Source organism: Electrona antarctica (assembly GCF_951216825.1).
Source record: "Electrona antarctica genome assembly, chromosome: 16".
Classification (NCBI taxonomy): Eukaryota; Metazoa; Chordata; class Actinopteri; order Myctophiformes; family Myctophidae; genus Electrona; species Electrona antarctica.
In genome coordinates, this window is record NC_136797.1 from 8376654 (window position 1) to 8402021 (window position 25368).

The following is a 25368-nucleotide window of genomic DNA, read 5'->3' on the forward strand; positions in this document are numbered from 1 at the left end:
GCGCGCTGTAATCGATGGCAACCTTGCGTTGGTGGGAGTGTGATTTGTGGTGTTGGGGGATGGGGATGGGGAGGGGAGAGGATGGGGGAGGGAAGCCTCGCCTAGACCCGAGGTTAGTGAAAGGGGAGCTGTAGCTGTTGTTGTGCGTTTTGGTCCTTTGTTGCGTGAAGCTTACTTTAGTTTGTGTTGGAGCTGGAGTTTACGACCACGTACGTCTCCACTCTCCAGAGATAAGATTTCCTAGGCTACTAGAAAATCCCCGAGAAACAAACAGCTGGACACTAATCTATTCTACACACTGCAGGAGGACAGGTTTGTTAAACACATTTTGCATCGCGTTGAATGAATTGAACACGAGGTAAGACTAGAGTCAAGTCACACCAAAGGGTCGGGTCGGAACAAAGCGTTTTTAAAGTAAACCACTACCAATGCAGTGGTTGACCTTAAAAAACGTTTTGTCCCGACCCGGGTGTGTGCCTTGTAGATAAGCCACGTAGAACAAGTGCAGGCAGCTGGTTCCAAAACGTTTTAACCTTTTTACCTAGTATGATTTCCTGTTTTGACTATATATAATTACTATATATATACTATATATGTGTATATTCGTACGTCTCTAAATGTTTTGATGAATTTAAAATGGCGGGCCCTATTGTAAACAAGTGTAATGCTTCATGGCGTCGTCCACTCACAGTTAACAGTTATTGTATTGAGATGTACTTGAAATGTAGGCCTACTGTAATTCTGCAAACTTTTAATAAATCAATCAATCAAAACGACACATTTCCCACCCCATGAAGCGAGTGAAAATACCCTTGTAGATGGGCTGCTATTTTCACTACTTCTTAAACTTGAGTATAAGGACGCCAATGGAAACAAGCCATAGGCTTAGAAATGTACTTCTGTTTGTTTCTGTTAAAGAAAAACATTTGTTTTCTAATTTATGGAATTTCTTTTATTTCTTTTTCTTTTTCATGATTTCTTTTTAAATCATCATGGTTTAAATTTATGAAAAGCGTATAATTGACAACAACAAATATAGGGATTAAGTCATTAAGGGATACCCACAAATGGGTCCCGACCCAGTCGCTTGGCTACAACGTAGCATTGTTGACTCTTGGATAAGATTTTGTCCACAATTTCATGCTTGATGTTGGTACCATTAGGAGAGAAAACAGGCATGGTTGATCAAATAAGAACTCTTCTACATTCTCCAGTCTAGACTTCTTGTAAATTAGGAATGCAGATGTTTAACAATAATGTTACTCTTGGGAGAGGGTTTCATTTTACACAAGAGTCCAGGATGAAACGACTAAGGGGCAGTCGAAAATTTCGAGGGGGCACACTAGGGGCTCCATCTTGCGCCACCCCTATCCCTTTTCCGTATTTGACTTTTTTTTTTTACTATTTTGAAAAACACATAGTTCAACTAGCCGATCTACATAGAGACATTGTGAGCTTGTAGATCGGCTATTTGAACTATAGTAAAAAATGGCAAATTAGTTTAGGGATAAGGGTTAAGGGGTGGCGCAAGATAGGTATAGTCATAAGTGTTGCTATTTTTTATTTCATACAACTATTGCGTTGTTAAATCTGGAGTCGTGGTCTCATCTTCAATGCAAGAACGAATGTTACCTTGAATTGCAGTTGTAGACAGTAGACACCAGTTTGTAGAATAGCCTATATGAAATAGCTAGTGTGCCTATTGACCATTTGCAGACTGCGGCCATCTTCCCATCAGCGTACTCGTCAACGTCCTGCTGCCTCCTGCATTATGTGCATATTAAAAACAGGTGCTACGCAGGGCTGTCGAGTGATATCTAACGAGCACTTCCAAACTGCAACACTTAGAAAAAGAATCACCTGCAAGGACAGAAAGCAACTCACAACATGTCTACAGTGGAATTTGAGGATAGAAAGATAATAATTCGCACTTTTCGCACAGCTGCAATGTTGGTGAGTTAGGACTTTTCTGTTTGGATGAATGGGCTGCCAATGGGAAGTTGCACCTAGGTAGCACCTTGCCATTAACTTATATGGTAAGATGGCCGCGGTCTGCATATGAAGAATAGCACACGTCATTAGAATTCATTGGCAGGTCTATTGTTAGGTTAATGTATGAATTGCCTTGAAACTATGGCCCATGGCCATTATCCATTAGCCATTATCACATCAAGAAAGACGATAGCAGTCTCAAAGAGGTCAGGTTGAGGGGGCTTAGCCCCCTGTGGGGCTATACAGTTTGATAAAGTGAGAAAGGGGATCGTTAAGACCTTCATACGGTAATGGTAAATGTCTGTGTGAAAATGCAGAGGCAATGGCCTGGCCAGTGAGGACAGTTCTTCAGACAGACATACTTAGGGTGCGTTCAGAATGATAGAGGCACACTGAGGCACAGCCAATACAAAGTAATAGAGTGTGCTCCCGGTGCGCATTTCTGAACGCACCTAGATTTAACTTAAATTATAAGTTAGATTAGTGAATACATTTTCTCCATAGACTTACAGTATTCTTCTTTCAGAAACCGTAAGGGTTACACCACTTCGAGGGGAGGTTCATAATAATTATTATATAAAATTAATGTAATAAATAATTACATCAGTCGTCCTCATGGTGGCGCTATAACATCCCACTTTACATTTTGCCATATAACTATTGAACCGTACTAGGTCGTAAATGTCATTTTGCACACTTTTTGCTCTTCCATTTTCATCCATATATATCCAAAGGCATCTGTGGCTTCGAGCCAACCACACTTTGCAATATCCCCAGAATTGCACCTTTACTACCTGTACTATTTCCCCGACAGGCAAGTGCCTCTGACACCAGACACCTCCAGATACATAGGCCTACATCAATAATATGATGTATATATCGCATTACCCACACTGTACATTATTTGGTGCTCATATATTTGAAGGACTAGTATTTATTAATTGATAGGTTTTTTCTATTGTTTTCCTCTTTATGAATCGAATCGGTTAGATCAGCTATTTTTGGCAAAGGCTATCCGGGCTATGTTTAAGTGGATATTTAACTAAATGTATTCTAGTGTATGTACTGTACGAGCTGTACAGTACGAACTGTTTATATATGTGATGTATTCCCATGCTTTTTGTTCTTGCTTAAAGGGTAAGACCACTTTTGTAGAGGTTTGGGTTGTGTAGTTACCTTGCCATGATGTAACTCCAAATGTGGACAAGAAATCAAAAATAATTTCTCCAGTGATTAGAAATTGATAATTCAAAATATGCTCCTCATTGACTTACATTGTACGCTGAAACAGCTCTCAAAGTCACTCTTTTAGTACGTAAACAAACACAAACAAAGTTGTTTCATACAATATAGAGCAACACCAAAACTCATGTGGTTTTATTTCTTCATAAAAATGTTAACTTCCTGTTGATTTGTCCATTTTTATTCAGAAGAAAACCCGGACTGGATCCATGGATCCGGATCCAGATCTTCATATAGTAAAATCAACAGGAAGTTACCATTTTTATGAAGAAATAAAACCACATGAGTTTTGGTGTTGCTCTATATTGTCTGAAACAACTTTGTTTGTGTTTGTTTACGTACTAAAAGAGTGACTTTGAGAGCTGTTTCAGCGTACAATGTAAGTCAATGAGGAGCATATTTTGAATTATCAATTTCTAATCACTGGAGAAATTATTTTTGATTTCTTGTCCACATTTGGAGTTACATCATGGCAAGGTAACTACACAACCCAAACCTCTACAAAAGTGGTCTTACCCTTTAATGTAAATCGCTCTGGATTAAGAGCGTCTGCTAAATGCCTAAATTGTAAATTGTAATTGAACTGGCAAGGTTTGTGTCATTGATTGGGACACATCTTTTAGTTTTCAAATAAGGGCCAGATCGCATTTGAGCACGTGCAAGTGTGTTGCATGTTATGTATGTGAAGATTGAGAACAGTTGCTGAAGGTCTGAACCACGTAGAATTGATTACTGTAAACTGTTATTATTCAAATACAACTTATTGACTTATTGAAATCAAGACTCGGTTACCTAACAATTAATAATAATATAGTGCTTAAATTGAATCGTGACCTTAAAATTGAGAATTTAATCGTATATGAGGCAAATCGAGACACCCCCACTGAATGAAAACTAAAAGTTGTTTCTACTGGTCATTTCCATAGACCACCAAAGGGAGAGGGGTCTACAGTATCAAGAGAGAAGGCCTCCGAAGGATATTCAACGTTGTCAGAGGAACGGTCAGAGATGGACGAGGGATGTGGACAGTTTGATGCACGGATGCAACCTGTTGTAAAGTTGTACCAGCTAGGTATGTATGGTTTTATTTACAGTGGTGACAGTCTTGTCACACACACACACACACACACACACACACACACACACACACACACACACACACACACACACACACACACACACACACACACACACAATGTGACCCTCTCCCCCCCCTCTCTTCTCAGACTTGCTGCACCTCCCTGTGTGTAAGGATGGTTTCACTGCACAACAACCTGATGTTGAGGACTGTGGAACATCACAGCTGAATTGTGATGACCAGCTCCTCTCTCCTCCCCTCTCAGTGGACAGTGATGATTGGGAGCAGGCCAAACAAACCCACTCCACGAGGAGTCACACAGGAAAGAAAAGGTTTACTTGTACAGATTGTGGCAAAATGTTTAATCAAAAGAATCAGTTGACATTGCACACAATGATTCATACCGGGGAAAGACCCTTTACTTGTACAGTGTGTGGCTTAGGCTGTTTTGGTAGTGGTCAGCTTAAACACCACTTAATGACTCATACAGGGGAAAAGCCCTTTCCTTGTACAGTTTGTGGCAAATGCTTTAGTCGGAAGTTTGTGCTAAAACAACACATGATGACTCATACAGGGTACAAAGGCTTTAGTTGCACAGAGTGTGGGAAAATGTTTACTCGAAAGGAACACCTGAACCTGCACACAATGATTCATACGGGGGAAAAACCCTTTAGTTGTGCAGTTTGTGGTAAATGCTGGAGGCAAGAGGGTGATCTAAAAAAACACATAAGGACTCATACTGGGGAAAAGCCCTTTACTTGCAAAGTTTGTGGTAAAGGCTGTGTTCATCACGGTGAACTAAAAGTTCACATGAGGAAGCACACAGGGGAAAAGCCCTTTATTTGTAAAGTTTGTGGTAAAGGCTGTGTTAGTAGTGGTCAGCTGACGATACACATGAGGACTCATACAGGGGAAAAGCCCTTTATTTGTAAAGTTTGTGGTAAAGGCTGTGTTAGTAGTAGTCAGCTGACGATGCACATGAGGACTCATACAGGGGAAAAGCCCTATATTTGTAATGTGTGTGGTAAAGGCTGTGTTGAAAGTAGTCATCTGAAGATACACATGATGACTCATACAGGGGAAAAACCCTATATTTGTAATGTGTGTGGTAAAGGCTGTGTTGAAAGTAGTCATCTGAAGATACACATGATGACTCATACAGGGGAAAAGCCCTTTATTTGTAAAGTTTGTGGTAAAGGATGTGGTCAGAGTAGTCAGCTGACGATACACATGAGGACTCATACAGGGGAAAAACCCTATATTTGTAAAGTGTGTGGTAAAGGCTGTGTTAGTAGTGGTCAGCTGACGGTACACATGAGGACTCATACAGGGGGAAAGCCTTAAGCCTTCTTAAAGGTGCACAATATAATCAGCGCCAGTTTATGCCGCATCAGTCCGATCTCAAAATAACGTATTATTGCGTGAACACCGATATTGTTCACGCAATAATAACATGACCGTCAATAGCTTTCTACTGGCAGAGCGGCCAGCCTGCCTGTCTCTTTGAGAGCATCAGCTGTTAGCCCTTCACACACTGCTGTGTCTCTCGACTCTGCAGGCTTGAGCACGCAGCATAGAGAGAGAAGCCGTAATAATAATAATAGCAGTACTAGTCAAACGGCAAACAAACATAAGAACAGTCAGAGGGTTTCTTGTACATCCTAAATTAGTTTAGAGTAGTGATACTGGGGAGGAGCGGAGGATATGTTTTCAACACGAACGTGATTGCCTCGTTGTTAACATCAAAGTAACGACCACTCGTTACTGGAATGTAGTGCAACCGTAACTGCTGCTTTGAACAGGCATGATAGCCCGTAGGCCTCTGAATTTATATATGTTTCTATTTTTAATGTCTGTCCTGGAATGTGTTCTGTTCTGTAGTGTAGGAAGCTGTTACCTAGAGCTAGCTGTTGTTTCCGTGCATGTCTGTCCCTGGCTTTCATCCTCTCCCTAAACTCACCCCTGAGTGTAAGACGGTGATAAACTAAACCATGTTTTATTATAGTAAGCTTAACAGGCTTTGGGCCAAGCCCTAGGGCCTAGGCTTGTTTCCATTGTGTTCTGTGTCTGTATAATATCGGAATCGGTATCGGCAGATATGACCCTGCAAATAATTGGAGATCGGATATCGGTTATAATTTCATAATCGTGAACTCTTATCCTACTTTTACTTGTACAGTTTGTGGTAAAGGCTGTGGACAAATGACTAATTTATGAACTCACATGAGGACTCATACAGGATAAAAGCCTGTGATTTTTTTGTCTTCTAATGTTGAGTTGATTGATGATGTTTGAATTGAAAATGTATTGTATTGATAGTTGAACGGTGATTGAGGACATTATTTAAATGTGATCTCCACCAGGTGTTGGGGGGGGGGAGGGGGGGGGGGGGGATTAGTCATTGTCGACCCCTCTGTATGTGTAAGTGTGGTGTTTCCACTTGTCAGAAGATGCCTGAAGGAGGTCTTTGACCAAAATATTGTAACTTCTTTAATAAAAGTATTCATTCATTGAGCAAGCAAATACAGTGTGCTGGTTTCATTCTCCTTACAGGTGCAGTTAGTTTAATGTAAATTATTTAGTCTGAACTAGCCTAGTGGCGTAGCTATGGTCTTTTCTTACATTTGTGCCAAACAAAGATTTTAGAGAGAATATATTTATATTATATGCTATATAAATGTAGCAAAAATGATTTGGAATGAAAACTAATTATAACAGCAGGCAAAACATATATATATTTGCAAGCAAAAAAAATAAACTGAGCAAAAAATATTTGAATGTTTTTCCATCGTTTGCGAATTAAAGATATTCTTTGCGATACAAAAGTCTCAAAACTAAGTGTTCTCGTTCTCGATTTGTCTTTTGGGGGGGTAGCCGATCTACAAGCTCAGTCAGAAAAGTCTGTCTGTCTGTCTGTCGTGCAACCCTTAGATATTAAAGGGCCAATTCACCCCTTTTGCAACCAGATCTTATTTTAATGATGTTTGGGAGACAAGAAAAACTTTCCTGGGGCTTTTCCTGGGTGTTTTTAGATATTTTAGTATTTAAAAGTGCCAGTGATGTCATGGACATTGGTCTCACTTCCTTCCTGGACTACATGTTGGTTTCATATTTTGCTGCTGCTCTGTTTAATATCGTCTGCTCACCGTCATTGTATATGAGGGTAACATCAACGCCTTCCGAGCATAAATTAAGGTTTGAAATGTTTATGTTGAGTAGCCACGATATTTGTCGTGTGTGTGTGTGTGTGTGTGTGTGTGTGTGTGTGTGTGTGTGTGTGTGCGCGCGTGTGCGTGTGTGTGTATATAAATTCAAGATCAGGGTCACGAAGTATGATTTGGCAGAGATATTAAATGTAGCTGTGTGCATTTAATCTGCATTACACTGTGTGTGTGTGTGTGTGTGTGTGTGTGTGTGTGTGTGTGTGCTTGTGCTTGTGCTTGTGTGCTGTAATCGGCCAATCAGAGGCGGCAACCTTGCGTTGGTGAGAGTGTGCTTTGTGGTGTTGGGGGAGGGGAGAGGATGGGGAGGGAAGCCTCACCTAGTGAAAGGGGAGATGTAAGCTGTTGTGCGTGTTGGTCCTTTGTTGCGTGAAGCATACTTTAGTTTGTGTTGGAGCGCATGCATGCAGAGTTCACGAGCACGACTCTCCACTCTCCAGAGATAAGATTTCCTAGGCTACTACCCGAGAAACAAACAGCTGGACCCTGATCTATTCTACACACTGCAGGAGGATAGGTTTGTTAAACACATTTTTGCATCACGTTGAATGAATTGAACACGAGCGTTTTTTAACGTAAACTACACTAATGCATTGGTGTGGTTGACCTTAAAAACCGTTTTGTCCCGACCCGACCCTAAATTTGGTGTGGCAATCTGCTTTGGCAATGTAAACGTATGTTTTCTCATGCCAATAAAGCCCTTTGAATTGAATTGTGTGCCTTGTAGATAAGCGTAGAACAAGTGCAGGCAGCTGGTTCCAAAACGTTTTAACTTGAATTTAAACAACGCAGAGTTCAATACCAGGTCTGCTAATAATATTTAAACCCAAGAAAAAGCATATAGGCATATATAGGCCCCTCACTGTATGTTTATTTTCCCTTTTACCTCCTCTATGATGATTTCCTGTTCTGACTATATAGATGTGTATATTCGTACGTCTCTAAATGTTTTGATGGATTGAAAACGGTGGGCCCTATTGTAAACAAGTGTAATGCGTTATGGTGTCGTCCACTCACAGTTAACAGTTATTGTATTGAGTTGTACTTGAAATGTAGGCCTACTGTAATTCTGCAAACTTTTGATAAATCAATCAATCAAAAAGACAAATTTCCCACCCCCATGAAGCGAGTGAAAATACCCTTGTATAGACGGGCTGCTATTTCCACTACTTCTTAAACTTGAGTAGCCTACAAGAAGGACCCCAATGGAAACGAGCCATAGGCTTTCTTGAGTTTATCCTCTTAGAAATGTACTTCTGTGTTTGTTTCTGTTAAAGAAAAACATTTGTTTTCTAATTTATGGAATTTTTTGATTTTTCATGATTTGAAATAAAAAATCATTATGGTTTTAATTTAAGAAAAACTTATAATTGACAACGACAAATATAGGGATTAAGTCGTTAAGGGATACCCACAAATGGGTCCCGACCCAGTCGCTTGGCTAATGGCTACAACGTAGCATTGTTGACTCTTGGATAAGATTTTGTCCACAATTTCATGCTTGATGTTGGTACAATTAGGAGAGAAAACAGGCATGCTGGCATGGTTGATCAAATAAGAACTCTTCTACATTCTCTAGTCTAGACTTCTTGTAAATTAAGTAGGAATGCAGATGTTTAACAATAATTTTACTCTTGGGAGAGGGTTTCATTTTACACAAGAGTCCAGGATGAAACGAATAAGGGGCAGTCGTAATTTTTGAGGGGGCACACTAGGGGCTCCATCTTGCGCCACCCCTATCCCTTTTCCCTGAACGTATTTGCCATTGTTTTACTATTTTGAAAAACACATTAAAATAGTTCAACTAGCCGATCTACATAGAGACACTGTGGGCTTGTAGATCGGCTATTTGAACTATTTTAAAAGTTTTAGTAAAAAATGGCAAATTAGTTTAGGGATAGAGGTTAAGGGGTGGCGCAAGATAGGTATAGCCCTAAGTGTTGTTATTTTTTATTTCATACAACTATTGCGTTAAATCTGGAGTCGTGGTCTCATCTTCAATGCAAGAACGAATGTTACCTTGAATTGCAGTTGTTGTACACAGTTTGTAGAATAGCCTATATGAAATAGCTAGTGTGCCTTTTGACCATTTGCAGACCGCGGCCATCTTGCCACCAGCGTACTCGTTTTCAGTAAAGCAATGTCCTGCTGCCTCCTACATTATGTGCACATTCAAAACAGGTGCTATGCAGGGCTGTCGAGTGATATCTAACGAGCACTTCCAAACTGCAACACTTAGAAAAAGAATCACCTGCAAGGACAGAAAGAAACTCATAACATGTCTACAGTGGATTTTGAGGATAGAAAGAGAATAATTCAAGTTTTTTGCACAGCTGCAATGTTGGTGAGTTTGACGTTGTTTAATACAATCAGATATAGGACTTTTCTGTTTGGATGAATGGGCTGCCAATGGGAAGTTGCACCTAGGTAGCACCTTGCCATTAACTTATAAGGTAACTTATATGGTCTGCATTATGGAGAATAGCACACGTCATTAGAATTCATTGGCAGGTCTATTGTTAGGTTAATGTCTGAATTGCCTTGAAACTATGGCCAGGATGTCCAGGATGAAACGAATAAGGGGCAGTCGTAATTTTTGAGGGGGCACACTAGGGGCTCCATCTTGCGCCACCCCTATCCCTTTTCCCTGAACGTATTTGCCATTGTTTTACTATTTTGAAAAACACATTAAAATAGTTCAACTAGCCGATCTACATAGAGACACTGTGGGCTTGTAGATCGGCTATTTGAACTATTTTAAAAGTTTTAGTAAAAAATGGCAAATTAGTTTAGGGATAGAGGTTAAGGGGTGGCGCAAGATAGGTATAGCCCTAAGTGTTGTTATTTTTTATTTCATACAACTATTGCGTTGTTAAATCTGGAGTCGTGGTCTCATCTTCAATGCAAGAACGAATGTTACCTTGAATTGCAGTTGTTGTACACAGTTTGTAGAATAGCCTATATGAAATAGCTAGTGTGCCTTTTGACCATTTGCAGACCGCGGCCATCTTGCCACCAGCGTACTCGTTTTCAGTAAAGCAATGTCCTGCTGCCTCCTACATTATGTGCACATTCAAAACAGGTGCTATGCAGGGCTGTCGAGTGATATCTAACGAGCACTTCCAAACTGCAACACTTAGAAAAAGAATCACCTGCAAGGACAGAAAGAAACTCATAACATGTCTACAGTGGATTTTGAGGATAGAAAGAGAATAATTCAAGTTTTTCGCACAGCTGCAATGTTGGTGAGTTTGACGTTGTTTAATACAATCAGATATAGGACTTTTCTGTTTGGATGAATGGGCTGCCAATGGGAAGTTGCACCTAGGTAGCACCTTGCCATTAACTTATAAGGTAACTTATATGGTCTGCATTATGGAGAATAGCACACGTCATTAGAATTCATTGGCAGGTCTATTGTTAGGTTAATGTCTGAATTGCCTTGAAACTATGGCCCATGGCCATTATCCATTAGCCATTATCACCTCAAGAAAGACGATAGCAGTCTCAAAGAGGTCAGGTTGAGGGGGCTTAGCCCCGGTAATGGTAAATGTCTGTGTGAAAATGCAGAGGCAATGGCCTGGCCAGTGAGGAGTGGTGACAGTTCTTCAGACAGACATACTTAGAGGCCTTCCACAGGAGAGATGAGGTCCATGCATGCTGTGCATGTGGCTGTGCTGCCTATCTTGTATAGCCTATATACTAATCTATTCTACACTACACCATTTAATAGTAACAATAATGTAGAAGATCATCCGTTTTTTTCTTGTCTTTCCAGATTGGTAATCACCATAATTTACATCTGTTCTCCAAAAATAGCTCCTTTACAAGCTCATGCATGCAGGCTGCAGATCGGCTATTTTTGGAGAAGAGATTTATAGACATTATGTGCAAATATAAAATAGCTGTAAAACTTATATGTAAGTGGTTATGGTGAAATAAACCATTAACACTAGTTAGTTTGGAGGGGTCGAGGGGACTATGACATCACCGTTTCAGCAAATTAGGCAGCATTTGCTATACACACAGAGACGAGAAAGTCGCGTCTCCAAACTTTCCCACTCTGGAAGGTAGTTTCAAAATTAGCCGTTTAGGTCCCCCAAAACGCCGTCTCCGTGTGGCAAAAGGGCAGATCGGCTAAATACTTGCCCTGGTAGCTCAAAATACGTCCTCGTCTGGATGGCCCCTGAGGGTGCGTTCGGAATGATAGAGGCACACTGAGGCACAGCCAATACAAAGTAATAGGCGAGTGTGCTCCCGGTGCGCATTTCTGAACGCACCTAGACTTAACTTAAATTATAAGTTAGATTAGTAAATACATTTTCTCCATAGACTTACAATAGCAAATGTGAAAACTCACATTCAAGTATTCTTCTTTCAGAAACCGTAAGGGTTACACCACTTTGAGGGGTTCATAATAATTATAAAAATTAATGTAATAAATAATTACATCAGTCGTCCTCATGGTGGCGCTATAACATCCCACTTTATATTTTGCCGTATAACTATTAAACCGTACTAGATCGTAAATGTCATTTTCAACTCCCAATGTATGAATGAATGAACCATTGTAAAGCGCTTTGAGCACTTGGAAAAGCGCTATAAAAATGCAATTCATTATTATTATTTTGCACACTTTTTGCTCTTCCACCTACAGATTTTGTCCAAATCTCACAAAAATCGGTACACATTATCTATGGACCTATCCAATGAAAACACCATAGGCAGAAACGGCCGTAATCAGCATCCAAAGTTAGAGGGAGGGGCCTATTTTACAAAAAATGCCACAAATCACGAACGGAATGTCAAATCCACCCCAAATTTTAATCACATGTCGAGGGTGGTTGAATCAACAGAGAGCCAAAAGCAATTCCATTTTCATCCATATATATCCAAAGGCATCTGTGGCTTCGAGCCAACCACACTTTGCAATATCCCCAGAATTGCACCTTTACTACCTGTACTACTTCCCCGACAGGCAAGTGCCTCTGACACCAGACACCTCCAGATACATAGGCCTACATCAATAATATGATGTATACATCGCATTACCCACACTGTACATTAATGGTGCTCATATATTTGAAGGACTAGTATTTATTAATTGATAGGTTTGTTTCTATTGTTTTCCTCTTTATAAATCGAATCGGTTAGATCAGCTATTTTTGGCAAAGGCCTTTGGTGTATAGAAAGACAGTGGAACAGGTACAGAGACAACTCTTTAAGTTAAATCCGGGCTATCCGGGTTTACCGGGCTATGTTTAAGTGGATATTTAACAAAATGTATTCTAGTGTATGTACGAGCTGTTGGAACTGGCAAGGGGTGTGGCATTGATTGGGCACAATCAAGCACAAGTATGTTGCCTGTGATGTATGTGAAGATTGAGAACATGAAGGCAAGAGACAGTTGCTGAAGGTCTGAACCATGTAGAATTGATTACGGTAAACTGTTATTATTCAAATACAAGTTACTTATTGAAATCAAGACTCAGTTACCTAACAATTAATAATAATATAGTGCTTAAATTGAATCGTGACCTTAAAATTGAGAATTGAATCGTATATGAGGCAAATCGAGACACACCCACTGAAAGAAAGCTAAAAGTTGTTTCTACTGGTGATTTCGACAGACCACCAAAGGGAGAGGGGTCTACAGTATCAAGAGAGAAGGCCTCTGAAGGATATTCAACGTTGTCAGAGGAACAGTCAGAGATGGACGAGGGATGTGGACAGTTTGATGCACGAATGCAACCTGTTGTAAAGTTGTACCAGCTAGGTATGTATGGTTTTATTTACAGTGGTGACAGTCTTGGCGCATGCACACACACACACACACACACACACACACACACACACACACACACACACACACACACACACACACACACACACACACACACACACACACACACACAAATGTGATGACCCTCTCTCCCCCCTCTCTTCTCAGACTTGCTGCTCCTCCCTGTGTGTAAGGATGGTTTCACTGCACAACAAGCTGATGTTGAGGACTGCGGAACATCACAGCTGAATTGTGATGACCAGCTCCTCTCTCCTCCCCTCTCAGTGGACAGTGATGATTTGGAGGAGGCCAAAGAAACCCACCACAGGAGAAGTCTCACAGGAAAGAAAAGGGTTACTTGTACAGATTGTGGCAAAATGTTTAATCAAAAGATGGAGTTGACATTGCACACAATGATTCATACCGGGGTAAGACCCTTTAGTTGTGCAGTTTGTGGGATAGGCTGTTGTAGTAGTAGACAGCTTAAACAACACTTAATGACTCATACAGGCGAAAAGCCCTTTCCTTGTACAGTTTGTGGCAAATGCTTTAGTCGGAAGTTTGTGCTAAAACAACATATGATGACTCATACAGGGTACAAAGGCTTTAGTTGTACAGAGTGTGGGAAAATGTTTACTCGAAAGGAACACCTGAAGACGCACACAATGATTCATACAGGGGAAAAACCCTTTAGTTGTGCAGTCTGTGGTAAATGCTGGAGGCAAGAGGGTGATCTAAAAACTCACATAAGGACTCATACTGGGGAAAAGCCATTTACTTGCAAAGTTTGTGGTAAAGGCTGTGTTCAGCACGGTGAACTAAAAATTCACATGAGGATGCACACAGGGGAAAGGCCATATTCTTGTACAGAGTGTGGGTTAGGCTGTAGTAGCAGTGGTGATCTAAAAAAACACATAATGACTCATACAGGGGAAAAGCCCTATCCTTGTACAGTTTGTGGCATAGGCTGTAGTCGATCGAGTGAGCTAAAACAACACATGATGACTCATACAGGGGAAAAGCCTTTTTCTTGTACAGTTTGTGGCAAAGGCTTTAATAGAGTGGACCATTTAAAACAACACATGAGGACTCATACAGGGGAAAAGCCCTATATTTGTACAGTTTGTGGTAAAGGATGTGGTCAGAGTAGTGATCTGACAACACACATGCGGACCCATACAGGGGAAAAACCCTATATTTGTACAGTTTGTGGTAAAGGCTGTGTTCATAGTAGTCAGCTGATGGTACACATGAGGACTCATACAGGGGAAAAACCCTATATTTGTACAGTTTGTGGTAAAGGCTGTAGACAAATTGGTCATCTAAGAACTCACATGATGACTCATACAGGGGGAAAGCCTTAAGCCTACTTAAAGGTGCACAATATAATCAGCGCCATTTTTTTTATCGGACGATATCGGCCTGTTTATGCCGTATCGATCCGATCTCAAAATGACTCTGATTATTCTCACCGATATTGTTCACGCAATAATAACATCCATATTCAACCGCTTATCCGTAGTCGGGTTGCGGGGGCAACAGCTCCACCAGAGTGCTCCAGACTTCCCTCTCCGCAGCTGACTACACACATGAGGACTCATACAGGGGAAAAGCCCTTTATTTGTAAAGTTTATGGTAAAGGCTGTGTTGAAGGTAGTCAGCTGACGGCACACATGAGGACTCATACAGGGGGAAAGCCTTAAGCCTTCTTAAAGGTGCACAATATAATCAGCGCCATTTTTTTATTGGCCGATATCGGCCTGTTTATGCCATATCGGTCCGATCTCAAAATAACGTATTATTGCGTGAACACCAATATTGTTCACGCAATAATAACATGACAATAGTCTCTGCCAATAGCTTTCTACTGGCAGAGTGGCCAGCCTGCCTGTCTCTTTGAGAGCATCAGCTGTTAGCCCTCCCCCTTCACACACTGCTGTGTCTCTCGACTCTGCAGGCTGGAGCACGCAGCATAGAGAGAGAAGCCGTAATAATAATAGCAGTCAAACGGCAAACAAACATAAGAACAGTCAGAGAGGGTTTCTTGTACATCCTAAATTAGTTTAGAGTAGTGATACTGGGGAGGAGCGGAGGATATGTTTTCAACACGAACGTGATTGCCTCGTTGTTAACATCAAAGTAATGAGCACTCGTTACTGGAATGTAGTGCAACCGTAACTGCTGCTTTGAACAGGCATGATAGCCCGTAGGCCTCTGAATTTAACCACAGAGATTGAGCACACAATTACCTCTCAGCTCTTAATGTTTCTATTTTTTAATGTCTGTCCTGGAATGTGTTCTGTTCTGTAGTGTAGGAAGCTGTTACCTAGAGCTAGCTGTTGTTTCCGTGCATGTCTGTCCCTGGCTTTCATCCTCTCCCTAAACTCACCCCTGAGTGTAAGACGGTGATAAACTAAACCATGTTTTATTATTGTAAGCTTAACAGGCTTTGGGCCAAGCCCTAGTGCCTAGGCTTGTTTCCATTGTGTTCCTCTGTATAATATCGGAATCGGTATCGGCAGATATGACCCTGCAAATAATTGGAGATCGGATATCGGTTAATCGTGTACTCTTATCCTACTTTTACTTGTACAGTTTGTGGTAAAGGCTGTGGACAAATGACTCATTTATGAACTCACATGAGGACTCATACAGGATAAAAGCCTGTGGGTTTTGTTGTCTTATAATGTTGAGTTGATTGATGATGTTTGAATTGAAAATGTATTGTATTGATAGATGAACGGTGATTGAGGACATTATTTAAATGTGATCTCCACCAGGTGTTGGTGGGGAGGGGGGGGGGGGGATTAGTCATTGTCGACCCTCTGTATGTGTAAGTGTGGTGTTTCCACTTGTCAGAAGATGACTGAAGGAGGTCTTTGACCAAAATATTGTAACTTCTTTAATAAAAGTATTCATTCATTGAGCAAGCAAATACAGTGTGCTGGTTTCATTCTCCTTACAGGTGCAGTTAGTTTAATGTAAATGATTTAGTCTGAACTAGCCTAGTGGCGTAGCTATGGTCTTTTCTTACATTTGTGCCAAACAAAGATTTTAGAGAGAAAAAATATAAATGTAGCAAAAATGATTTGGAATGGAAACTAATTATAACAGCAGGCAAAACATATATATATTTGCAAGCAAAAAAAATAAACTGAGCAAAAAATATTTGAATGTTTTTCCATCGTTTGCGAATTAAAGATATTCTTTGCGATACAAAAGTCTCAAAACTAAGTGTTCTCGTTCTCGATTTGTTTTTTGGGGGGGTAGCCGATCTACAAGCTCAGTCAGAAAAGTCTGTCTGTCTGTCGTGCGACCCTTAGATATTAAAGGGCCAATTCACCCCTTTTGCAACCAGATCTTATTTTAATGATGTTTGGGAGACAAGAAAAACTTTCCTGGGGCTTTTCCTGGGTGTTTTTAGATATTTTAGTATTTAAAAGTGCCAGTGATGTCATGGACATTGGTCTCACTTCCTTCCTGGACTACATGTTGGTTTCATATTTTGCTGCTGCTCTGTTTAACATCGTCTGCTCACCGTCATTGTATATGAGGGTAACCTCAATGCCTTCCGAGAATACATTAAGGTTTGAAATGTTCAAGATTAGGGAAAACTTTACTTTATAGTATACAGCTGTTAGGATTCCTGGTTTTCTCTCCCGCTCTCGAAAGATAAGTTATTCAGTCAGGGTCACGGAGTATTTGGCAGAGATATTAAATGTAGCTGTGTGCATTTAGTCTGCATTACATTGTTTACAATAAAATGTATTATAGATATACTTGTATATCATTGCTAAATAAAGATAACCTCTAGACCAGACAGTATAAGAAAAATCTATATCCTAGGCTGCATGTCATGATGCTTAGGCCTACTGCTGTTGCTGATATGACACCAGAAGCTGACTAAACACAATTGGGCGATAGGCAATATGTAATATAACATATACTATAATATATTACTCTTCATTCTAAGTAATAGAATATTATTACTTTTTAAAGTTTGTAAATACATCAAAGCTGCGATTATAATCCATTTCTAATGGCTGAAGGCATGAAGCCTTGGCCTGGAAGAGAGGTCATCAGGTGGTCTCCAACCTTCTTAGAGTGTTTCAACCCTCAGCCACTACACTTTCCAGGTGGCGGGTCAGCAGTGATTGGCCAAGTCACTGCCCGTCTCATCCAGGCTTCCAGCTATAGACTAATAGGAGAGCCGCCCCGGGCGCAGCCACCACCGAACCAAATCTGGGTTGCACGTGGTTTGTTGAACTCCCTCTGGTATTGTGTTTGTGGACTTCATTGACATTAAGGAAGTATTTTTGACCAAGGGTGCCCTACTTTCAAAATGACCAGCTCCAACAAGATCTGACCAAAAAAATTATTATACCTTTGCTGGAGATAGTTACATAAGACACTTGGAAATAAATGGAATTGGTAGGTTTTCTTGTATAACTTTGTAATGCTACTGACGTTTGTGTGCAACACTCTTGAGAACAATAATGTATTTCATTGTGGGTTTGAGCTGACAGGCCCTTTTATATCAATCAATCAAGTCACCAATCAAGTTGGGCATAGTGATATGGACACAAAAAACATAGTTCCGTGTGATAGAGGGGTCAAAAATGAACAAAAGTTGCACTAATATTTTAGAAATAGGTCAACAATACAAATTCCGTTAGTTTCGTGGATTAATTTACTTTTAATGCGTGGCCCCCTGTGCCCCCCACAAAATGACCGGAACTACTTAATATTTCACCAAAACCAGAGGCAGAACTCCCACTACAGGACTAGGGCAACCAATTAATACAGTTGCAACCACTATATTCAAATCAAATCAAGCTTTATTTATATAGCACATTTAAAACAATCGAGATTGACCAAAGTGCTTTACACAATAAAATCTAGAGACAGTTATGCATACAAAATCATCAAGTAACAACAAGAAATGAAAGGGTTCAAATGACAAAAATAAAAAATCAGGAAGGATCAAAGGCCATAGAAAAGAGATGAGTCTTGAGAAGAGACTTAAAAAGTTCAATGGACTGAGCACTTTTAATATAAAAAGGGAGGCTATTCCAGAGAGTGGGTGGCTGGGTGCTGCAACAGCGAAGGCACGATTACCTCTGGATCTTAGATTGGATGCAGGGGGAACAGTACGATTACCTCTGGATCTTAGATTGGATGCAGGGGGAACAGTACGATTGTACGATTACCTCTGGATCTTAGATTGGATGCAGGGGGAACAGTACGATTACCTCTGGATCTTAGATTGGATGCAGGGGGAACAGTACGATTCAGGGCCGGATTAACACCTCTGAGGGCCCCTGGGCACTGAAGCTCGAAGGGCCCCCCCCTTCGCGCGCGCAATTTTTTTGCTGTTTTGGAGCCGTTTTGGGGCAGTTTTATGCCGTTATATTGGCCTATTTCCGGTCGCCTACCCCCCCAGAGTGACAGCCAATCTAGCGCATTGTTGCTGCTTTACACACAATTGCACTTTTTAGCTGCCCTTCTCACCAACAATAAAACACTAATCTTTTTAGACACCATTTATTTCATTCGGATTAGCAGAGAAATTTTCTGTGGAGCTAAAAAAAAAAAAAAAAAAAAAATCTAAACTTTTTTTTTTTTTTTTTTTTTTGGGGGCCCCTGGTGCCCAAGGGCCCCTGGGCACGTGCCCAAAGTGCCCTATGGTAGATCCGGCCCTGGTACGATTACCTCTGGATCTTAGATTGGATGCAGGGGGAACAGTACGATTACCTCTGGATCTTAGATTGGATGCAGGGGGAACAAGTCACCTTTATTTATATAGCACAACAACAGAAGTTGACCCAAAATGCTTTCCATATAAAAATTACATCATAAAATACAAAATTAACAGTCAAACAGTCAAAAGCAGCTGGCCGGCAGACCTCGAAGGTCTAGCTGGAGTATAATCATCCAAGAGGTCAGATAAGTATGAGGGGGCCAGCCCATGTAAAGATTTATAAACAAATAAAAGTATCTTAAAATCTATTCGAAACTTGACAGGGAGCCAGTGCAATCTAGCAAAAATGGGGGTGATGTGGTCGCGTTTTCTGGTGCACGTAAGGAGGCGAGCAGCTGCGTTTTGAACCAGCTGCAAGCGCCTAAGAGAAGACCGTGTGATGCCGACATACAATGCATTTACCATACAGACTAGTTAAAATAACATTCTATTCACTAAAAAAACAAGTTTGGGATTGCAGCATTCATTGGGGTTTATATTGTTGAGTAGAATCATTTTTAAATGATTGTCACGTTATATTTCAATTAGCCCCATCTACCATTTTTATGCTGCTTTGTTTTGTTTTCTCATAAAATGTTTTTTTATCACAAGTCATAATAGAAAATTATACTGTAAAGGGAGTTGGCTTGTTTTATAAATTAATTGTGGATTTTACTACTCAAACTTAGTGAAGGAACTCTGGACTGGCCTTTTTATGAATGTGTTGTGTATGTTGAACTTATATTAGTGATACTATAATCATTAAGTCTATGATTTATATTATGTGAAGCCATACGAGTGTAACATATTGTATACAGTAGAACTATGAATGAGCTGTGATATGGAATACACTTTTTTTGATTGTTTTTAGAACGGAATGCTTTCAATAACGCCTTCTTCATTTGTATAGATGTCATGTTGTTATATATCATGCAGAATATAGCACACGCTGCACCATGTGTATTGTCAGTCGCAGATTGAATAGGCCTAACGAAGCATTTGTTTTGCAAAGTAACCCTGCATCTGTTTGTTGGTGGCCGTTGATTTTTGCTGTGCCTCACAAGCCTGATTTGAACTTATAGTTGCGCGCTGACGTACGTGGCGTGTTGAAAATGGCAGATCCTCAAGCTCACAACGCATCTTTAACATGACACGTTTTGAGCTTGTAGATCCTCTGTTTTCAGCGTGTGGCACACAATGGCATATAGCAGCACAAACGTTAGAATCACTTGCTTTTTGAAAAGTCTACTTTGATACATGAAAAGTAGCTGCATCGAAACTTTTTTACACATTGTCAAGGCTTGATGTTTTGGAGTGACAGCTGAATTGGGAATTGTTTATACTCCCCCCCCCCCCTTTTTAATATCTGTGATTCGGTACACATTCTGTTTTGTACCTTTGATGACGTTCTGTATAGATTTTTATATACTCTGTATTTGTGATATGAAAGTGTATGGTATGCATATCTGTGTGTGTTTCTACTCTACTGTGTGTGTTTCAAAGGGACAATATGGGATCTTATTTATATACATAATCATTGTTTAATTCTTTATTTATGTTTACTGTAGGCCTACTGTTCCTGGTTATTGTTTTGAGCTGTCTGTCTGTCTGTCTGTCTGTCTGTCTGTCTGTGCAATAAAAATACAACCACCATTATACGTCTCTGTGTATGTCATATCACCGAAATTATCTAACCACATTCACTCAACTACTACTCATGTTCAATGTTGAGGTATAGGCTACTTTCTCTGAGCTGGTACAGGATTTTTATTTCACTAGAATTATTTGACATGTACATTTAGATAGTTTGTCTTTATTATTTTTTCATCCCCTGAGATATTCTGCATAAAGACTAGACTATAGAGAATATTTTACTTTTGTACTCAATACTTTTACTTACACTTACAGTGAGGTTTTAAATACAGGACTCTGGTAACAGTAGGCCTATTTGTGGTATTGCTGTGACATGGATTTCATTAGGCTATGTGGGTAATAGGTGATTTTGTTGTTAAAAAAAATAAAATAAAAAAAGAAATAGGCTATAGGCCTATATGATATTATTTTTTGTTGCTATGTAGAGACAGTGATTGTTAAGTAACAGGGCTTACAGGAGTCATCATGACTCCTGTAAGCCCTGTTACTTAACAATCCTGTTATACACAGTTACACACATGACTGACTCAGTCATGTGTGTAACTGTGTATAACAGGAAGAGAAAAAGATGATTATTATTTGATGGCTATATATTTATTTAGACCAGACAAAATCTATATCCTGCGTGTCATGCTTACTGCTGTTGTGTGCATATGAGTTGACACCTGAATTTCCCCATGGGGAAATGCAGCCCTATATTGATATAATAGGTCAGATTCAGAACAACAAACAGTTATTGTGTAGTGTGTATATTGTGTGATATTAACTGAAGACATAATTGTCGCATCACGTGCGTTTATTTCCGCCATAGCTCCGTTTGGATTGATTGATTGATTGAAAAATGTATTAACAGTTTGCAGAATTACAGTACATTTCAAGCACAAAGTCAATACAAACCTCTAGGAACCTCTACGCGTAGATATTGAGGTTCCAAACTGATCCTCTGTGTGTGTGTGTGTGTGTGTGTGTGTGTGTGTGTGTGTATATGCTGAAATCGGCCAATCAGAGGCTACGTCGGCGAGAGAGGAGGAGCCTTGCCGTTTTGGTGAAAGAGAAGTGGCCGTGGTGGGCTCCGTTCTTTTGGCAAATCTAGAACTTCCTGTTTGAGAGCTAGCAAATTTAAGACATCCGGTTGCTTTCAGAATAAAAGCGTGGTTAATTAAATAATTATTACATTACATTATTAGTATTGTTATTACATTACAGTTATTGTGAAGACACACATTATGTTTCTGTGTAAAAATAAGTAATTAAATAACGTAAAAAAGTTATCTAAATGGATAAATACCCAAGTCCATGCACTGGAGTGCCCAAGTCCATTCACTGGAGTGCATGGACTTAATAAAGTGGATGCTGGACAAAATCCCTGCTATGTTTCGACTAGTGTGACATATGCACGCGTCCGGGGAGACCTCCTCTACAACACCACACTGTCCGCTAAGCAGCAGAGGTGTAAAACAAAAATTGGCACCATGTCAGATGTAAAAAAACTTGCATCCGGGGAGACCTCCTCTACAACACCACATTGTCCGCTAAGCAGCAGAGGTGTAAAACAAAAATTGGCACCAGGTCACAGGTAAAAAAACATAAAAAAAGTCCCATTTCCAGACTACAGTGGACTAAAGTGGACGCTGGACAAAAATCCCTGCTATGTTTCGACTAGTGTGACATACGCACGCGTCCGGGGAGACCTCCTCTACAACACCACACTGTCCGCTAAGCAGCAGAGGTGTAAAACAAAAATTGGCACCAGGTCAGATGTAAAAAAACTTAAAAAAACTTCCCATTTCCAGACTACAGTGGACTAAAGTGGACGCTGGACAAAAATCCCTGCTATGTTTCGACTAGTGTGACATATGCACGCGTCCGGGGAGACCTCCTCTACAACACCACACTGTCCGCTAAGCAGCAGAGGTGTAAAACAAAAATTGGCACCAGGTCAGATGTAAAAAAACTTAAAAAAACTTCCCATTTCCAGACTACAGTGGACTAAAGTGGACACTGGACAAAAATCCCTGCTATGTTTCGACTAGTGTGACATATGCACACGTCCGGGGAGACCTCCTCTACAACACCACACTGTCCGCTAAGCAGCAGAGGTGTAAAACAAAAATTGGCACCAGGTCACAGGTAAAAAAACATAAAAAAACGTCCCATTTCCAGACTACAGTGGACTAAAGTGGACGCTGGACAAAAATCCCTGCTATGTTTCGACTAGTGTGACATATGCACACGTCCGGGGAGACCTCCTCTACAACACCACACTGTCCGCTAAGCAGCAGAGGTGTAAAACAAAAATTGGCACCAGGTCACAGGTAAAAAAACATACAAAAACGTCCCATTTCCAGACTACAGTGGACTAAAGTGGACGCTGGACAAAAATCCCTGCTATGTTTCGACTAGTGTGACATATGCACGCGTCCGGGGAGACCTCCTCTACAACACCACACTGTCCGCTAAGCAGCAGAGGTGTAAAACAAAAATTGGCACCAGGTCAGATGTAAAAGTACTTAAAAAAACTTCCCATTTCCAGACTACAGTGGACTAAAGTGGACACTGGACAAAAATCCCTGCTATGTTTCGACTAGTGTGACATATGCACGCGTCCGGGGAGACCTCCTCTACAACACCACACTGTCCGCTAAGCAGCAGAGGTGTAAAACAAAAATTGGCACCAGGTCACAGGTAAAAAAAACTTAAAAAAAACTTCCCATTTCCAGACTACAGTGGACTAAAGTGGACACTGGACAAAAATCCCTGCTATGTTTCGACTAGTGTGACATATGCACACGTCCGGGGAGACCTCCTCTACAACACCACACTGTCCGCTAAGCAGCAGAGGTGTAAAACAAAAATTGGCACCAGGTCACAGGTAAGTCCCATTTCCAGACTACAGTGGACTAAAGTGGACGCTGGACAAAAATCCCTGCTATGTTTCGACTAGTGTGACATATGCACACGTCCGGGGAGACCTCCTCTACAACACCACACTGTCCGCTAAGCAGCAGAGGTGTAAAACAAAAATTGGCACCAGGTCACAGGTAAGTCCCATTTCCAGACTACAGTGGACTAAAGTGGACGCTGGACAAAGATCCCTGCTATGTTTCGACTAGTGTCACATATGCACGCGTCCGGGGAGACCTCCTCTACAACACCACACTGTCCGCTAAGCAGCAGAGGTGTAAAACAAAAATTGGCACCAGGTCAGATGTAAAATAACTTAAAAAAACCCGGACGTGTGCATATGTCACACTAGTCGAAACATAGCAGGGATTTTTGTCCAGTGTCCACTTTAGTCCACTGTAGTCTGGAAATGGGAAGTTTTTTTTAAGTTTTTTTTACATCTGACCTGGTGCCAATTTTTGTTTTACACCTCTGCTGCTTAGCGGACAGTGTGGTGTTGTAGAGGAGGTCTCCCCGGACGCGTGCGTATGTCACAATAGTCGAAACATAGCAGGGATTTTTGTCCAGCGTCCACTTTAGTCCACTGTAGTCTGGAAATGGGAAGTTTTTTTAAGTTTTTTTTACATCTGACCTGGTGCCAATTTTTGTTTTACACCTCTGCTGCTTAGCGGACAGTGTGGTGTTGTAGAGGAGGTCTCCCCGGACGCGTGCGTATGTCACACTAGTCGAAACATAGCAGGGATTTTTGTCCAGTGTCCACTTTAGTTGACTTTAGTCTGGAAATGGGATGGTTTTTGACCTTTCACCTCGCTGTATGGCGTGCCAATTTTTGTTTTACACCTCAGCTGCTTAGCGGACAGTGTGGTGTTGTAGAGGAGGTCTCCACGGACATGTGCGTATGTCACACTAGTCGATACATAGCAGGGATTTTTGTCCAGTGTCCACTTTAGTTGACTTTAGTCTGGAAATGGGACATTTTTTTATGTTTCACCTCGCTGTATGGCGTGCCAATTTTTGTTTTACACCTCTGCTGCTTAGCGGACAGTGTGCTGTTGTAGAGGAGGTCTCCCCGGACATGTGCGTATGTCACACTAGTCGATACATAGCAGGGATTTTTGTCCAGTGTCCACTTTAGTTGACTTTAGTCTGGAAATGGGATAGTTTTTTACCTTTCACCTCGCTGTATGGCGTGCCAATTTTTGTTTTACACCTCTGCTGCTTAGCGGACAGTGTGGTGTTGTAGAGGAGGTCTCCACGGACATGTGCGTATGTCACACTAGTCATTTTGTCCAGTGTCCACTTTAGTTGACTTTAGTCTGGAAATGGGAATTTTCTTTATGTTTCACCTCGCTGTATGGCGTGCCAATTTTTGTTTTACACCTCTGCTGCTGAGCGGACAGTGTGGTGTTGTAGAGGAGGTCTCCCCGGACATGTGCATATGTCACACTAGTCGATACATAGCAGGGATTTTTGTCCAGTGTCCACTTTATAAAGTCCATGCACTCCAGTGAATAGCATTTATCCATTTAGATAACTTTTTAATTACTTATTTTTACACAGAAACATAATGTGTGTCTTATAGCATCATATAGCATCATTTAAATGCTTCATTTGTAGTTTTAATGTGCAAATTAAACTTTTTTTCAATACTCTAGAGGGTACTCTTATTTTGAAGAGATCGTCCACCGGAAGTCTTATATTTGCTCACTTAGATTTGCCAAAAGAACAGTGCCGCCTAGACCCGAGGTTAGTGAAA

At 40.7% G+C, this 25368-nt stretch overlaps 1 protein-coding gene across 2 annotated transcripts; it reads left to right on the top strand.

Annotated features, from left to right (window-relative positions):
• Positions 1 to 103: 103 nt before the first annotated feature.
• On the top strand, positions 104 to 16071 carry LOC306939109 (uncharacterized protein). Of its 2 annotated transcripts, XR_013791836.1 has the most exons (6): positions 104 to 312; positions 4161 to 4306; positions 4461 to 4644; positions 13164 to 13309; positions 13484 to 15253; positions 15385 to 16071. XR_013791836.1 is itself a non-coding variant. In XM_079523608.1 (5 exons), the coding sequence occupies exons 2-5, from the start codon at positions 4243 to 4245 to the stop codon at positions 14677 to 14679; spliced, it is 1590 nt and encodes a 529-aa protein (XP_079379734.1). In that variant the 5' UTR covers positions 104 to 312; positions 4161 to 4242; the 3' UTR covers positions 14680 to 16071. The 2 variants fall into 2 exon arrangements, 1 of the variants encoding a protein (XP_079379734.1); XM_079523608.1 differs by having other exon boundaries at positions 13484 to 16071.
• Positions 16072 to 25368: the final 9297 nt, after the last annotated feature.